We start from the raw sequence: 17,812 nt of genomic DNA, 5'->3' as shown, positions 1-17,812 counted from the left end.
AGCGCCTCCCGATTTGCTCCTGCTGCTCCTCGTGCGGGCGGTGGGCACGGAGCTCTGCTTTGCTCCCACCCCTGGCGCTCGCACACCGGCAGCTCCGACGCAGCAGCTCCCGCCTGGCCCCAGCAGTGCCACGGCAGCTCCCTCGTGCCGCCCCTCCTGCCACGTTCGGGGACGTCCCCGAGCCACGTCCCTGGTGCCGAGCGAAGGCAGAGGAGGGAAACTGAAGCGAGCTGAAAGGAGAGACGTTAGTGACAAGTTCCGCACTGGGCGGCAGAGCCTTCCTGAGGAGCGGCCGCCGAGACAAACAAATCCCTGCCGGGGGTCAGGACTAGGAAAGAGCCGCCTTAATCTGCAGTTCTACGCCACGTGGAGGGAGCGGAGGAAATAGGGTTTGCCCGCCCCGGGTACTCATGGGGATGGGGCAGCAGCCCTGGAGCGCATCTCAGCTGAACTAAGCCAAGCGCGTGCAGTGCTCCTGTCCCCGGGGGAGCCCAGGCCTCCTGCGGGACAAACAGCTCAGCGCGAGGGGAGAGCACCCACGGGAGATGCAAACACAGCCGTGTGTTCCCGGGATGCTCGCCTGCGTGGCGAGTAAGGGCAGGAGGTGAGACGAGGTGAGACGAGGCGAGCTACCCCTTCCGCGGTCCAGAGGCAGGGCAGGTTTGCACGGGGCTCCTCTGGTTCTTTCCGCCCCGCCACCTGCTCCCAGCAAGAAGAAATTCTCAGTGCCAAAGCACTCAGCCGACATCCTCAGCACCCGACCTCCTTCCTGGTTTTACCTCAAACATGTGATCTCCCGTGGGACGCAGGGAGCCGGAAAAAGAGTCCCCAGTACGACGTACAGGTGAAGGGCCTGGGACAGGCTCCAGCACGCACACGCGCGACTTCAGGAGCCCCGATGAGGCCAAAGTCACTAAATGCAAGAAAATAAGCAAAAAAAGGCCGAGGTGGGCTCTGTTCCCTCTCCTGCAGCCTCGTTTCAAGCAGAGCCCTCTGCTGCAGGGCAGAGCCACCTGCGTGCTGTTACAAGCCCTATCTTCCCCTTGCCCTGGTGCAAAACATATTCGTCACTTTAACATTCCCAGCGTCACCTTAGGGCTCCCTTTCCAAAGGACACGAGACAAAACTCTCTGGGACGGCCGAGCAATTGCAGCTGGCAATTTGCTGTAATCGCCCCCGACAGCACAAGGAGAGGCAGAGCCCGTCCCAAGAGCACCAGCGGGTGAAGTTACACACAGCAGACACACACGGCGCTCCTGACCCCTTAACACCCTCTGTTTCACACGCAAGGAGAGGGGGGCTGGGGGGGTCAGCAACACGTGGGGCTGCTCCGGAGGCTTCTGCAACGAGACCCCAGAGCCTCGTCCACCACGGCCGGGTCTTGCCAGGACCAAGGGACCCTGGTCCACTTCCGACCTGCAGCCGTGCAGGGAGGAACAGAGCAAGACAAGCAGCAGGGCAAGATGCTCAAGAAGCTCACCAGGCTTCAGCTCTTTCCCTCGGTGACCTCCTCGCCGTGCCGGGCACGCTTTCCCCACATCCCTGGGGGGACGCCACCGCTATATCTGGCCAAAAGTCATTAAACCCGTGCACCCCGGTGTCCTTTTTGCAGCTCAGGAACAGCACGGCCCCTGTTTTGTGGGAGGGGGACAAGGACGAACCCAGCGCGGTGAGCAGGGAGCGCCGGGGGCCGCGTGTCTGCTCGCTGCGCCGAGCGGAGCACTCCAAGCTCAATGCTTGGAGCAAAACATTTACAGGGAAAGGATTTCAATCAATCACTTCAAACACCTGCTTATTTAAATCAGTCCAAACACTGTAAAATTCGTTTGAAATATGAGGCTTCTGCAAACTCGGGCTGGAGGCAGCGTGCTGGGAGGCAGCGCCGTGTGTCTCCGTTCCGCTCCCCCTCGGCTCAGCCCAAACCCGCCCCGGGCAGCGCAGGCTGGAACCCCTGCCCACGGGGAAGTCCCGCACAGCAGGACAGAGGAACATCCATCACGGGTGACAGAGGTTTATCGGTCCTGCCCAGGGCAGGGAGATGGATTTAACGACCTCCCCAAATCCCTTCCGCTCCTGAGGTCCTCCGGAAAAGGAATCCTCACCCAGCACAGCGCCCAGGGGAGCCGTTACTCACTGAGTATCCCGATGGACATCGATGCCATCGACGGGCTGAGCATGCGTGTGCGGCTGGGGTACTGAGAAAACAACTTCCCCACTCAAAAAATAAATAAAATAAACCTTCGGTCACAAAACCAACCCAGCTTCCAAAGCAAACCCACAGTCAGAAGTAACCTGAAAAACTTGATTAAAAAACGACTCGGAGCTGTCATCTGTGAGACGACCTCGAGCCTTCTGCTCAGGCAGCCCGGGGCGCGCAGGTGAGGTTTCCGTTTGCACCCAGTCCCACCAGCTCCCTAACTGGGAGCCCGAGGGCACCTCTGCAGGGGGGCTGGCAGCAGCGCAAGGCATCGACGGGTGCAAACACAGCGCGGGTCCCTCCCTGTTCCCTCATCTCCCGCGTCTGAAGTTCGCAGTATTTGCACTGTCAGGATGTTTTCCAGCACAGATAATCGTTCAGATCCGAAACTCCTCAGAACAAAAACATACAATTAGCAATTCTCCTACCAATTAGGGGAGGAAGAAAGAAGCCCGAGACACGATTAAAGCCTGTGCAGAATGGAAGCAGCCCCCGGCACCAGCCACGAGGCTGAACGAGGACGGAGCGCGCGCTGGGGGAGCATACGGCGGGCACAACGGGTGCCGGACGGAGCCGGAGGACCTCAGCAATTTTTAGGGCCTGCTGCATCGCCAGCCAGGCCTGCAGCTGCCCTAGCTCGGGAGGGGACAAGGCACCGAGGACATTTCTCTCTACCGTCAAAGATTTGGGACTAGCAGGGCTGGCCCTGTGCTGGGGTACCGCTGGGTTATGCACTCGGGGCTTGTCTCAGCCCCAGCCTGGCACAGAAACCCGATGGCCTCCCTGTTACACCAACCACAGCAGCTTTCCAGGCAGCTCCCAGGAGCAGCACCCCTCACCCCAGGACCCCAGGACCCCTCCCCACCACAGCCACGCTCCCTCACCCACCCCTTCCCGAGAGCCTCACGCCAGGGTCACGCTGCTGGAAGCGTTTTTGCCGGCGAGCGATGCACCGAGGCACGCGGGCACGCAGCGCCGCGGGAGGCAGCCCACGTTTCCACACTCCCAACCGCCCTTTTCAAAGGTGACAGACAGCACGCAGCGAGCCGGGAGGCAGCGCCAGCCGGGGCTGAGCGGCTGCAGGTGCCCCTGGGGCTGAGCGAAGGGTTTTCTATTTATACGGGCAGAACCACCGCTACCTCCCGGCCCACGCTCCGAGCGGCCGCGGCGCGGTGCTCAGAAGCCATTAACGCCTTCCCCAGCCGCGCACACGTCCTTCGGGCTCCGCGGGGTCGGGCAGCGAGGGAGGGCTTGCTGCTGAAACCTCAGCACAGACGCACTGGCATGAGGACTGGATGCTTTCCTGATGGAGACATCCGTCCCCTCCGGTCTGCCCCGGGGAGAAGGGCAGAAAGCCCCCCCCGGGAGAACATCCGTCCCTCAGACCCTGACGTCCCTGCCCAGGGGGAGCCCTCACGGTACCCAAACGTCACCACGATGCCCGAGGTGAGACTCGCACTCGGGAACCCCCTGGTCCCCAGGGACTGCCCCTGCCTCTGCAGACACCTGCCTGGGCCTCCTTGTTTGGCCTCGTCCCTCCCCACACGAACGAGGACGCTCCTGGTCCTTGAAAATGCTTTAAAAGAGGCTGAAGGACACCCGAAGAACTCCTGAAGGACCATTTGTTACTGGTTATCACACGAGCTGCTCTCCTGACCGAGACCCCAGCGCTGCTGCCTGTTTCCCAAAGGCTGTGCAAGGTGGAAGGGACAGGACAGGACCTCCCTGTATTTCCCAATTCCCTCCCTCTGCTCAGACCCCCCTGCCACCTCAGCAGAGGAGGTCAGACCTCAGCGTTGCTCCAGCAAAACCACGCCAGTGACTGCTTTGCCGAGGGCACGGGAAGCCACAACCTGACCTCGACTGCAGGAGAAGAAATCCCTGCCCAAGCCCCAGCTCCTTGCAACGCAGAGGGGAAGGTGGAAATGCAGGGAAATCCTGGTACGGTCAGAAAGCCACAAATCCAAAGCCTCACAGCTTGCAGACTGGGCTGAACGTGGAACAAGCTGCACCCAGGCTCCGTGCTGCAACCCCTGCCTGCAGAAGCGGTAACACTCGGCTGACAGAAAGGCCGAGCTGCCTCCTTCCTGCTCCTCCCTGAGCTCCCAGTCCCGCTAAAAGCCTTGGGCTCCAGCCGCAGGGAGACAACGCAGCGCTAGGAAGCCTGCAGGCGACAACAGCAGCACTGAGACGCCGCCTTGCAAGGTCAGAAAGGTTGAGGTTGCACCAGCCCGGCAGGAGCCCAGCAGCAGCCTCTGAGCCCCAGGAGCAGCCGAGCCGCAGGGGAGCTGCGGCTCCAGCCCAGAGAGGTCATCTCAGAAGAGAGGGAGCAGGACCACCCCAAAAACGCAGGGGTCTCGCCCTCCTGGACAGGAAGGACTCTGAAGACGCACGGCTCATCTGCCCCTCGCCCTCCTTCTAGCACCGACTCCACTGCGCCTGCAGATTCCAGCTGCCTGAGCAATTTTTGCAGATATTTCCTCTTTCTTCGCAATCATTTGGCTAATAAGATGAGCAGGTTGGGCTCATTTATTTTGGACACCGTTCGTGGGTCATTAGCAGGAAGGCTAATCATTGCCTTGGCAGAAAACATCGCTTCTGCTTCAGAGCTGGCTGCGTTGTGCGGGGAGGGGGGAGAGCAGGAGTTTGACAGAGCCTTGAGAAAGAAAAAGTTGGGTGCCTCTAGAAGCAGAATTTTCCTCTTATTTCCCACTGCGAGGAGGGGGCAGGCAGACGCCAGTGCCCGAGGCTGCCTCGCAGAGATGCGCTGCCTCCCGTGCACGTGCCACCTCCGATCGCCCGGCGATGCTCGGGGTCTCCGGGGAAGGGTCTCCTTCCCCCTCCCTGCAGGAAAGCCAGGCGGGGAGCCCAGAGCCTCGAAGCACAAACCTCTTTCTGGGATGCTTTGGGGTGAGAGGAGGCTGGAGAACATCGGGTACGAAGCTTATGTTCCATTCATAGCACCTGAGCGCCGAGGGACACCCACGGAGGCTTGCTGAAGCTGTTTGATGAACAACTCGTGTTCAGCTGGGAAGGGCAGACTGCCGTGGGGAGCCTGAACCTCTGGGCAGCTGAGCAGCTACGGATGAATTTCTGGTGCAGGCTGCAAAACCGAGCCCACGCCTTTTCTCCCTCAAGAGGTGGGAAAGCGGAGACAAAAGACGAAGCCCGGGACACAGCGGCACCGCCAAGCAGAGCTGTCCCCAGGCTCCACCACAGCACAAGTGCCTCTCACCAAGGGCCCAGGAAAAGCCCCGCAGGGGGATGCCCTGTGGCCCGCTAACACAGGCGCCCCCAGAGCACATCGCAGCTGCTCCCTTCCCCGACTGACCCAGCGAGGGCAGGACCAAGACCAGGGAGCAGTGCTCGGACACGGCTCGGGTCGTCCTGCTCCCCTCCTGGGGCTGCAGCTGGCCCCAGATGTCCCAGCCCCTGCGTGCTGCCAGCGATGCCGTGACCTCGGCCGCTCGCAGCAGCACGCGGGGGAGGCAGAGGCCGGGCACCCCGCAGCCCCGGGAGGATTTCGGCAGCCACCGGCCGGCCAAGCGCTTCCCCTCCCGCGCTCTCGAGCGTCGCGGCTGAAGGAAGGCTTCAAAGGGCGCCCAAAATTTGTCCCCTCCTCTCCCCGGGGTGCTGCGAGGGTCTCTTTGGCGTCCCTGGGCTCTCCAGGCAAAGCCCCACCAGCCCCAGCCTCTTGCCAGAGGTGGTGGGGAGCTGGGGGGGCTCCGCAGGGCTCTTTTACCAGAGAAAGGGAAGATCTGGGAGCTAATTTAGAGCTTGTATTTCCTAAGCCCTTTCAGACACTGAGGCTATTGGCAGGCAGCGCTGCAGCCCCTGCCAGTCTCAGCAGCTATACAATGTCCTTTCATTGGCAAGGGCAGCGGCGGGGAAAAAATAACCCAGAAAAACAAGGGACGTGTGATGGAGAGCTTGGCTGAGGGCTCCCTCCCCCTCACGGACCTGCATGCCAAGGAGGAAGAGCATAAAGAAGTGAAAAGTGGCTGTTTAAAAAGGAAAAAAGAAAAAAAAAATAAAAACCCCTCACCGCTCGTTTTGCTAAGGGAAACGTGGCCAGCATGAGGAGACGGAGCTGCGACAAGAGGCGACCGGAGGTGTCCCCCAGCCGCCACATCGCTCGGTGGCCAGGGCAAAGCCATCGCCCTCCCTGCGCGCTCCGCGAGGAGCCGGCCTGGCCAAGGACACCGGGGAGGTGGCTGGCACAGGGGCTGCGAGCCTCCGAGCCTGGCCCCAACGCAGGCAGCTGGCCCCCGAGGTGATCGCCCTGAGGATGCTGCAGGAGATGGGAGCTCACCCCGCGCCACGGGGTGTAATTATGTTCATAAAACCCCCTGCAGCCGGAGCACCGCAGCTGGGAGCAGCGGCCACCCAGGGGAGGAGACGAGCCTGATGTTTATTTGCTGTTTGCCTGGGAATGAAAAGAAAGAGACTGAACGGGAGAGCGAGGAGACTCTCCCAGCCAGAGCACACCCGCACACCGATCCCGTAGGTCGGTGTTTCACCCAAACCCCTCTCAGCTGGGAAGGGCACTTCCACACCACCACATGTTCATCCTCAGAGTGCCGGGGGGAAGGTCAGGCCTGGCAGGGGTGCCGGAGGCTGGAAGGAAAGGGCACGAGGTCTGGGGGGAGCACACTGGGACTGGGGTACCCAAATCCTAACCAGTCGGTATCCCATGGTGGGAGCGGCTTGGTTAAAGAAGAATCCCTCCAGGTCTGTCCCTTTATCTCACCCCAGCCTCAGCTGTTCCTGCACACCACGCACAGTTGTGGAAATGCTCGTGCAAACCCACACGTCCCGTAGAGGCAGAAGAAACACGAGACAGAGATCAGCCGGTATCTCCCTTCCAAGGAGCTAAGGGTTGAGGTGCGAGGAGGATCGGGTCCTTTCATTTTTGACTTTTGCAAGGTTATTTCCTAACTCGCAGCACTAAGCGGCAGCCACTACAACAGCCTGGGCGACTGCTCCTCCCCTCAGCCCCCAGACACCTGGAGGACAAGTGGTGAGGGCGGCAGTTCAAGCACACGGCGAGGGAGAGGAGGACTGCGAACAGCTCCACGCTGCAGCTACTGCTCAAGCACCGAGTCCAGCACCACCCTGAGCACCTCAGGTGGGTCTGTAAAAGGGCTGCCCGAATCTAGCCTCAAGATTACATCTGGGCGCCAAGGCGGACATCAAAGAGGGAGCTAAGGTCTGTCAGCCCGCACCCCAGGGCTGCCCAAGACACCACGGCCGCAGCCTTTGGTGCCAAACCCCGCCAGCAGCACGCTGGCTGCATCACCCCGGGCTCGGGGAGCTGCAGGCAGTGACAGCAGCAGGCTCTCCTTGCGGGAAAAAGGCACACAAGAAGCTTTCACGTGGAGCTCACAGCCTTCCCCAGCCAGGGAGGGCACGGCCATACCCACATCTCCTCCTTACGCTTGACCCAAGGGCACAAACCTTCCTCATAACCCCATCCTCAGCCGCCAAGCGCCTCGCAGCTCGTTAGCCGGATGCTGCAAAGCACCGGGAGCCTTTGGCACTAATTCAAGCAATAGGTCGAGGTATGTGCAGCTTTTGTCTCATTTCTGTTTGTTTCTGTAAGCCTTGTAGCAAGCGTGCCCTTTGTTTGCAATTTGTAAGCGAGGCTTTTCTTTGCCTAACCCCTCGCCACCGGTGACTGGCAGCCCAACCACTCCAGCAGCTCAGAAACCTCAAAAAGCAGCACTCTGCCCACTGCCCCCCGCTATTTTCCTCTCCAGAGAGCAGGAGGCTGGACATAGCGCTCACCTGGATGCAGCCAGGGGGCCACGATGGGCCTGAACCCAGGGGGTCCCCAGAGGGAACTGCAGACAGCATCCGAGGAGCTGCACATCCCTCCTTGCACCCCGAGCCCCCAGAAGGGAGGTGGGGGAGCTGCCTGGCCCTGCCCTCGGCAGCACCCAGCTCTGCCCCCCGCAGCTCACCCCACATCGTCCCAGCAGTCACTGAAGCATTAACTTCCACGGCAGAGTCCGACAGAGCTGGTATGACGTGAGTAATGATGGATCTCCAGGAGAGGGCAAGCAAAACCTGCGGCTTGATGACACCGAGAGGCTCTTTGGGGCAGTAGTAGGCAGGAGCAGCACTTCCCGACCATTCGCCCCCACTGCAGCTCCTTGCTGCCACCCAGTCGCCGCTTGCTCCCCTGCCTGATCAAGCCCTTACCCCAGCACAGCCAAACCCCCCCCAGCCGCTGCCATACCTCTCTCAGTGCCCACCCAGGGCAAAGCCAGCCCGAGCCAACCCGAGCCAACCCCTTCAAAAATCGTTATTTTCCTGCAGTTATAGATAATTGGATTTTCTTATTTATTTTTTTTAATAACCACCATTAGTTTATTTTCTTTGCTGCGCACCACGGACACCTTGTGGAGGCTAAGAGAGAGCTCGTTCCCTTTGTCCGGGGGGGCAACGCGGAGTGGGAGCAAGGACAGGTAAAAATAACCACACTTGGCCTGATGCTGCTCCCAATTAAGCCGGTGGGAATTCTGCCCAATTTCCTACAGCAGCAAGATCCAGACACACACGCACGCATTTTTTTCCCCTCAAAGAAGTTCTGAGCTATATCACCAGCCCTCTGACAATCAGAACAATCACCTACGTATAAGCTTCCTCCTCTATTTCATGTGAGCAGGTATTGGAGCATCCCCTCAGAATAGAAAGGAGCAGATAACGGGGTTTGGGTTGGTTTCCAGCCAGTTCCCTGGTTCCCAGGGGACGCAGGCGCTGATGGCCGTTCACCAGACTCACCGTTTTCACCCATGGCACTGCCTGCATCTGGTTTAGCCATAGTTACTTTAAAAATAAAATAAAAAAGAGCCTGGCAAGATTGTCAACGCATGGTTTGTCTGCTTAGGCAGTTTCACATCAGCTGAAATGAAAGCATGAGTGCTTTTGGGGAGGATATGGAAGGCGCTGAAGAATGGAAACATTTCATTCCGACACGTTACCGAACAAAAAGCACTGCCTTTGCGCATTATAACACTGCCTTGTGAAACTAAGGCCAATTCAGTTGTAAATAAAAAAAAAAAAAAAAAGCCCCAAATGAAATCAAACACCGTATTTCTGGGGACAAACAAGATACTGCATTTCATCCCGTCATTAAAACTTGTTCCAGTCTTCGTGGTTTGCCAACAAAGCGAGAGTTCACTCTTTTGTAGCGCTGTAACGCAAAAATCTTTCCCAAACATCTCAGAGCTCCTCCACATCAGCTTTACCACAGCTCACCTTCACGTGAGCCAGCCCCCGACCCTGATAACGTTTAACTGATAACAAGCGTTTCTAGCAGGCACCACACAGGTTTCCAGACAAGAACAACTACCAAGAGGAAGAAGAGCTACAAACAACAGCAGGCTCGAAGGAATAAGCAGGACGTCACGCTTCTCGCCTGAAGCGGTGTCCCCAGCGAGGGGACAGCACGTGCCACCCGGCACCCAGCTTGGATTCTCATTTGGGGACTCTTTTTCTTTTATTTATTTTTTGGGGGACTCAGTATGCCGGGGATCCGGGCACAAAGCCCAGCACCGCTCCCCTGCCCCACAAAACGCTCGGCAGGTCACACTTGCCTGGGCGCTCTCATCTTAAAGCCAGCCTGGCTGCATCCCGGCCATCATTACAGCATCCCAGGCGGTTCGAGGCTGGCAGTTTAAAGTGATTAGATCTAGGCTGGTAGCTGCAGGGTGTTTCTGCCTTTACTCCAATGTTCCAAGGCACCTAGCAAACGCCCAGCACTTTATACTCAGACACGACGCAGAAAATCAGCAGGGGGCTGCTGCACGGAGCGGCTCCCTCCAGGAGCTCAGCGAGACTTCCTGCAGCGGGGGCGAGGACAACAGCCCCGTGCAGGACGGGGATGCTCCTTCCTCTCCCCCCGCTCTGCAAGCCGGAGCTAGCCCACCAAGGCTTGGCTGTTCCATCTGCTCATCCACGCTGAGAGAAAGGGCGCTGAGAAAAGGTCCGGGCTCCGCGACGCACGCGGGGCCCCGTGACACTGACGCTGCACGAGCATTTCTCCCGGACAGATGGCAGGAAGGGAGAGAGAGAGGAGGAGGAAGGAAGGGAACGAGCTCGGGATTAAAGAAACTGAAATCTGCGAACTCACAGCCCAGTGCAACCCTCTACGAAAGCACACTTGGTGTCGGCAGCACGGAGGTACGCGCAGACAGGGCGAGGGCAGACACGCAGCGCCGTGCTGGTTGCCCACGTTTCGAGCCATGAGCTAACCCTACTCTGCTCCTCTCCCTTCTTCCCAAAACGTCTGTGGTCCTCCTCCATCTCCTTGTCACTCCAGCATCCCCCTTCCAGCTCGAGCACCCCCCAACCACACAGACTACCTTTCCAACAGGAGCTCTTGCTTTTCCCCCTCCAACCACTCTCTTTTTCCAGCACGTTGAGGTTGGGAGATGTCTACGGCAGCAGATGCAGCCCACGCGTTTGATGCCATCTGCAAAAAGCAAGCCCCTCCCGAGCGCCTCTCAATGCTGCTTCTCCCCAGGCACCGACTTCGATTGCCCTGGGGATGACATGAGAAAGTTAGTTTGCTGCCCAGTTCAGATGAGCCACGAGTATTTATTCATCCTCACTTTATCAGAGATGCAAATCAAGCACTCCAGTTACATATTTTAACCCAGTGGGGGGGATCCGCGAGATAGAAAGCTAGGAAGTGTCTAATGTATTCGCGGTAACTAAGGTAGAAAACAGAGATTAGCGGAAAACTATTAACATAACAGGTGCCTTCGTCACAAAGGTGGCACTTTAAAGACAAATCCCCCCAAACAAATTCCCTAAATACAAGAGTGCGTCACTAATTGCACTCGGCACCCGCATTATACCACCTCTGTAAAGCAGGAGGGGACTGGAGAAGAGGGGGAGCGGAAGAGGCTGCTCCTCCCAGCCCAGAACGAGTTGGTCAATGGCGTGTGGGGACCAACCTTGAAGCTGGAGCAGGTCCCCACCCCGGGGACGAGCAGCCGCCACCACCACGGCAGGAGGACCAGGCGCCTTGCAGCCCCCGGCTGCCCAGCCCACCCGCGGGCCCGTACAGCTCCTCCTGGCCCCACAGATCAGGAGGGGGACAGCTCTCACGCGAGGACACGCTGGATCCAATTAGAAAAAAAAAAATCTCATTGGAGATCAATTTAGCTTTTTAATATGTTTCAGATAAGGAAATCTGCTGCGGCAGCGATTTTTTCCCCTACCCTAATTAATTCCTAAACATATCGCAGGCTGGAAGCGCATCTTTTATGAATCCCGTTGACCTCCCAGTGCAGAAATGATGACACAGATGCTGTGCCTTCTTCATTACCTCATTATTCACGTTACGCCCGTTTTCTCCAAACGAGCTGCCTGCCATCAGCAAGTCACGCTGCGAGGAGGCAGAGCGAGGCTCCAGCAGCACCTGCACCGCCGGGAGCGCTCGGCCCCACTGGAGGGGCTCCCTACGGCCCCAGCAGCACAGGGCCATGGGACATTTGGGGCAGCCAAGCTAAAACCGGGAGCCCAACGCAAATGGGGTTCCTCAAGGAAACACGGGTAGCATGGCACGGAGTGAGACAAAGTCACAGAATTGTTCACAGGTCACAGGAGGAAAGAACATTTGAGAAACAAAAGGCAAACGAATGCACTTCTGGAGAGTGCACTTCTGCAGAGAAGCAGCTTCAGAAAGGAGGCAGCAGCTCCTGAAGCCCCAAAAGCCCTTGGATGTGTCTGCACCGATTCCAAATGCAGGCGCTGAGCCCCCCCGGGAAGGCCGGCTGGCTGGCCCCCACCCCAGCACCGCGAGGTTTCCTGGGGCCACAGCATCCCTCCCCGGCTCCACTTCAGAGCAGGATGCTGAATCAGAGAGAAGTGTTTCGGAGCACACTTTACACCCATCTCGGAAGCTGACAGAGCACAGCACCAATGGCTGATCATTAGGGAGATGTCAGGATGCTTAAGAAGAAAAGAGGAAACTCATATAAATAGAGCTGAAAAATCTGCCGGGAGACCTAGAAACCAGCAGCTGTCTCCTGCCACGAGCAGCCAGCAGAAAGCAGCAAGTAAAAATAAAAAATAAAAAACAAAAAACGAAAGCCATCAGCCTGATGAGGTCTGGTCACCTTTTATTCCAGACACTCCAATAGTCCCTCGCAGGGAAATGGTACGAGATGAAATGAGGGTTTTTCTTGTTACCATCCTCACAGATGCCCACCTCGCCGCTGCTGGAGGCAGAGCAGAGGCAGCGAGCGATGGCTTACATGCACACGGGCACGCTCCCAGCTTGGATCTCCCAAATTCCCCTGGCAGCCGCTGCTGGCATCGTTTGCACAGGTGTAGGACACGGAAAGCCAGCCCCAGCACCCGTAGCTGCATTTTCTTGGCTACTGCAAGAGCAGATCCGCCAGGCGCTTTGCAGCAGGATGCAACAGGACTTTATATCCACTCCCTGAAATCCCCAGCCAGGGAAGGTTTAAGGCGCGCACGAGGTGGCTGTACCCGTGTCACCTCCCGTGGGGTCCCCATATGTACACGCACCACCTGAAGGGGCAGGAGGAGCTGGTGGGCACAGCACAGGGCACCACAGGCCTGCCAAAGAGCTCAAGCATGACCAGAGATGGCTCAGTTCAAGGTAAATTGAGCTCGTCCTCCTGGTAGCCGCAGCCCCACATCCTGCGGGTAAGCGCCCACCTACAGCAAGAGCTGGGAAACGCGGCTCTGGGCCCGGATCTGCAACGACACAGAACAGTCACTGAACAGTCACAATATGGTGGGAAAAATATATCTTATGTTTTGTTAAATTCTGCAATTTACAAGGCTGGAATAATTAGTAGTTTAAAATGTTTTGACACAAGAGGCCCCAATAATCAGGATAAATCATATCAGGCATATGCCCAGATCCTTGAAGTGACAGATGACAAACAGAGCAGTGACAAGACGCTCTATCATGCAGGGAATCATTGAGTTAATGGAAGAATTATGGCTTCTGAAATCCACTCCAGTCCTATTGTGGGGAACATTCCAATTTATCAAAGCCAAATGAACATTAATTGCTGCAGCCTGGTAAGTTTTCGAGCTGCTGTGACCTTCATTGAATTTTAATCCAAAACAGATAAGATTTACTTCCACACAAGAGGAAACAACACAATTAAACCCAAATGACAGCTAAGATTATGGGGAAAAAACACAACAGGCGTAATGACAAAAATATTGATTCCTCTCTACTTGACACTGTGCAAAAAAAAAAAAAGAGAGTAAATAAATAAAATCTAGCATTTGCTTTTCTTTTTTTTTTTTTCCTCCCTTTTCATTTCAGAGACAAATCTTAGATGCTCAAGCCAAAAGGAAAGGGGTGGCAGACAGTAACGGAGACCGAATTCCCTTTAACTGCAGTAATTAATGTTATGTTTCACTGGGGAGAGATTAAGGCAAAACAGTGAGGTAAAAAAAAAAAAAATGTTGTTGTTGTTACAAGCTAGCCTTGAGCTTGGGGAGAGGCACGAGGAGGGTCACGGCTGCCCCTTGCCCACCACTACCCCCCCAAGTCCCCCCACGGATCAGGTCTGCGCTCAGAATTAGCCAAGCCAGCGCATCAAGAGAGAACCCAAAGGCAAAAAAAATAAACAAACCAATCCCAAACCAGACAGCCACGCACAGACAACCAACATCGCTGGGGAAAAAAAAAAGAAACGGTAACAGAAGTAGAAAGCCAAATTAAATGAGAGCGATGCCGAGATTTGGTTATCTGAGGTCAGAAGCGAGCCGGCTCCCCAGGCGGCGCAGCGGGGCTCCTGGCTTTGGAGGCAGAGCACGAGCGAGGAGCAGAGGCAGCCAAGTCATAAACATCTACACAAATCCACAGCAACGTCTCTGGACGAGAGACTTCGCCTTGGAGATGTCTCTCTGCCCAATAAAGCTTTGCCAGAACACTCCCTAAACACGTCAAGCCGGGAATTAGAGAGATCCCACAAGGCAAACCTTACCCAGCTTCCTATAACTCAGCCGGAGGATGCCAAGACAGGTAGAAGCGCGTGTTACAGTCACTTAACCGAGACTGAAGGGAGCACTTCCCAGTGCCTGCTCCCGGCCCCTCCGGCGAGGTGCCAGCCCGGCGACGAACAGGGCACGCAGGGACTGAACGCCGAGCGGGCAGGAGCACGGGAGCTCCTGCGGGGAGCCAGCAGGGGACACGGGGCGCTGGGGCAGGAGGCAGGGTGGCACGGTGACATCGAGGTGAATGGCACGGCAGGAATAGGGCTGGGGACGTGGCAGGCACGTGGGAGGACAGCAGCTGGGGACCAGGGCGGTCAGGCTGGCACCCAGAGGGCTGAGGGGCTCTCCAGGATGCACCACAGCTGGGGTAAGGCTGGGAACTAAAAGCATGGGAGAGCAGCCCAGACAAAGCTCGGGGACTCAGATGAAACCTTTAACCCAAGAAACAAAGGCTTTTGAGCAGTTTTTATTTCAGCTACACAAACCCATGTGGCTTTGGGAAGGAAAACAAACAACCACAGAACGCATTTATCTTCTGCTAGCTACTCCAAACTTGGCTTAGGTTCACTCAAAAAAAAGTTAATGAATCTTCCAAAAAACTGGGTAAAGTTTCCAGCCCCTGTGACGAGATCCTGACCCAGGAAGATGTGCCCGGGGCTCCAGCACAGCTCTGCCTGCCCCCAGCCCCGACCAGGACCTCGGCTCCCACTGCCAGGAGCATCAGGCCTTGTGAAGAAAGCAGAATTACAGCTCAGTCCACACATGAGGAACTCTTGTTGCTGTCATCTTCACCTTGCTCGTCTACAAGGGAAGGCTCAGGGCACACGTTAGCTCTCACACCAAAGCCATGGGTGCTCCCATGTTATTGGCTTCAGTGGCGCGTGGCAGAGCACGCCTTCGCCAGCCAGCCCAGGATCAGAGCACAAGAACATCTCCTCTCTGCTACGCACGGTCATGTCTTCAGTTCCACCCGACTGCCATCACGGCACCTACGTCACAAGTTACAGCAAATGAAGGCTCTGGGCAGGAATTTTTCAAATAAAACCTCTTTCCCTTTCTCCAAAGCATGAACCCATTGCAATCATCATCTTGTTTTTAGAAAGAGATGAGCTTCAGCGAGGTCTGAAGCCCCCAACAAAATCTCTCCCTGCATTTCATACCGTCCCAAAGCCTCCACACATCCCAAAGCCTGCATTTCAAGCAGCTGCACCAAACACCAGGTGCCTCCCCCCCAGGCACTGACCACGTCCCCACGGCAGAGGCTTGCCCCGAATAGCCAAGCAATTCCGCACGCAAACCAGGGACTGAGCTTTGCACACCCCCGACTTGTGTTTTGCTGTCTTTAGTCCTTGCTCTCTCTCTCGCACTTGTTTTTTCAGGCTCATTTTCTAAGTATCCCAGTTCTACCTCCCCCCATACTCCATCACACTGACACTTTTAGCAGGATGTAAGAAACGCTCCCTACCCAATCCGCTGAGCTGCAGTGCCCAGCTCCTGTCCCTTCTGCCACGCCGCTATCATATTATGCCTTATCTCGCCCAACAGCCTTAATGCAAAGCCTCTCTCCACATTCACATGCGCTCAGTGCCCAATCTAAAGCCTCACTGACAAGGGCTGAGACACTCAAAAACACAGATTTAAGTTGTAGAAGCCAAATAGCTGCTCGTTCAAGTGGAGAGAGGGGAGGGAAAAAAAAAATAAAAGGCTTCACGCAGCTACCGTCTCTGCTCCTCCTTCCAAAATGAAAAACCAGAAGGTGTGGAGACAACACGCAGGTAAGATATGCACAGATGCACCTTTTGCAGAGGTTGGTGACGCACACACACACACCGCTGTGGGGACCTACGAGTCTGGCTTTCTTTTCTTCTTCCGTCAGTGGGGCAGTTCGTCTCAAAGGCAGACAGGGGCAGTCCGTTCAGTCCCAATTTACAAATGGAGGGATGGTGCACCAGATTCATACACATCGGTAACCATCTCATATGACATCTCAGAAGGCAGCAGAGCACATACATATGTTAATAAAATGCCAGATAAACACCTGAGATAACGGGTATTTGGATCACCTTTTCACTCTTACCCTCTGAAAAAAAAAAGGATCATGCTATGGCCTGTACCCACTCAACAGGTAAAATTCAGTTTACAAAAGCTTCAAAAAAGAAGTGATCAAGCCCCTGATCTTGCCTTTGAACACACCAGAACGCAGGACCAAGGAGAAACACCCCACTAACACGCTTCAACAGTTGCCAGCAGAGGCATGAGGACTCACAAGCTTCCTGCTGTCCTCCCAGCAGCACCTTCCCTACAGTCTGTTGGTTTATTTTATTTCACTTTCACAGAAGACCAACTGCCCTTCTTTTGCTGGCCCAATCAAACACGTCTGTCCCTCTCTGGAGGCTCAGAGTCAGACGAGGAGCACAGAAGGGACACAGACACGTGCAAACCAGACCCTCCAACCTGTCCTGTACCACCTCCCGTCCCCTCCTCGATGTCCCCCGTGCCCTCGGACGCAGCTGGCAGCTCCGACTCACCATGACAGAGATGTGAAGAATGTGCATCTGCTCCTCCACTATCTCCGAAGGCTCCTGGAGGCTGGGAGGGGTGGCCCGGGAGAGCTGCTCGGCGCTGCTCATGGAGACGTGGAAGTACAGGGTGCCGTTCTCCAGCCACTGCTGCTTCCAGTGCACCAGCGAGATGTCAGCCACCGTCCCCGACATCTCTGCAGGGACAGAACACACAGCCGAGGGTCAGAGTTCTGCACCATGCTGGAAGGCAGGCATTTAGCAGCCCTGGAAATCAGGGCCGGTGAGTCTCACCCCTAGCACTGCCTCTGTGCCGGGTGAACCTGAGCATTGTTTTTTGGTCTCTGCCTGCTACTTCCCCTGCATACAGACAGTAACAGTTTTCTTCCTTAATAAAAGCAAGGGGCTATGAGGTGCCCTGGGATTTCTGGACAAGCAACAATAGTAAGTAAAATGCTACACAGGACTCCATAAACCTCCTCTAGGTTGCCCAGCAAGCAGCTGGAAGAAGCCCCCAGAGGTCTGCAGCCAGGCCCAGCGGAGGTTTGCTGGAGGGCAGGAGGCAGATGGAGGGCACACCGTGCCAAGCAAGCCGAAACACAGACAAGCATGCACACTCTGGTGGAGTTTACACCAGAAACTTTATTCCAGGTAGCACCAGAGCTGTCTTTAGCAGGAAAAGTCCCATACTAACAAGCACCAGCAAGAAAAGCTACCCACCAGGCTTGACAAATATCGGCCTTGGGGCTGCACGTCTGTTTGTCTGCCTCTGTTATTTGCCACGTCCCACCCGGCGGTGACTTACAGCCTCAGCCCACCAGGAGCCAGGACGACAGCATCCCAACGCCAGCACCCGACGCAGCATCCCCGAGCTACACATTGACAGCACCACACCTGGTTAATTAGGGGCACTTCAGGCACTGCGCAACCAAAAGCAAGCCCCAGGTGTGTGCCCCCCAGCCCACCCCAGAGGCGGCAGCTCCAGGGCCCAGCTGCAGCTCCTGCCTTGGCCAGGCAGCAGCAGAAGCAGGAGCGCTGACAGCTCCGCAGCTGCCCATCAAGTTTTAAACAGATCTCTGCAAAGAGCCGCTTT

At 56.5% G+C, this 17,812-nt stretch overlaps 1 protein-coding gene across 1 annotated transcript in view; it reads right to left on the bottom strand.

The window, feature by feature from the left end:
* The window catches only part of ASTN2 (astrotactin 2), a 338,016-nt gene that overhangs the window by 265,663 nt on the left and 54,541 nt on the right, over positions 1–17,812 (bottom strand). Inside the window, 1 exon segment of the mRNA XM_050714656.1 lies at positions 16,729–16,916. Within this exon segment, the coding sequence (XP_050570613.1) occupies positions 16,729–16,916 (188 nt within the window).

The sequence above is a fragment of the Cygnus atratus genome, chromosome 19 (assembly GCF_013377495.2).
Source record: "Cygnus atratus isolate AKBS03 ecotype Queensland, Australia chromosome 19, CAtr_DNAZoo_HiC_assembly, whole genome shotgun sequence".
Taxonomy (NCBI): Eukaryota; Metazoa; Chordata; class Aves; order Anseriformes; family Anatidae; genus Cygnus; species Cygnus atratus.
Note: the sequence above shows the minus strand (reverse complement) of the source record. Positions and strands in the feature narration are given on the sequence as shown.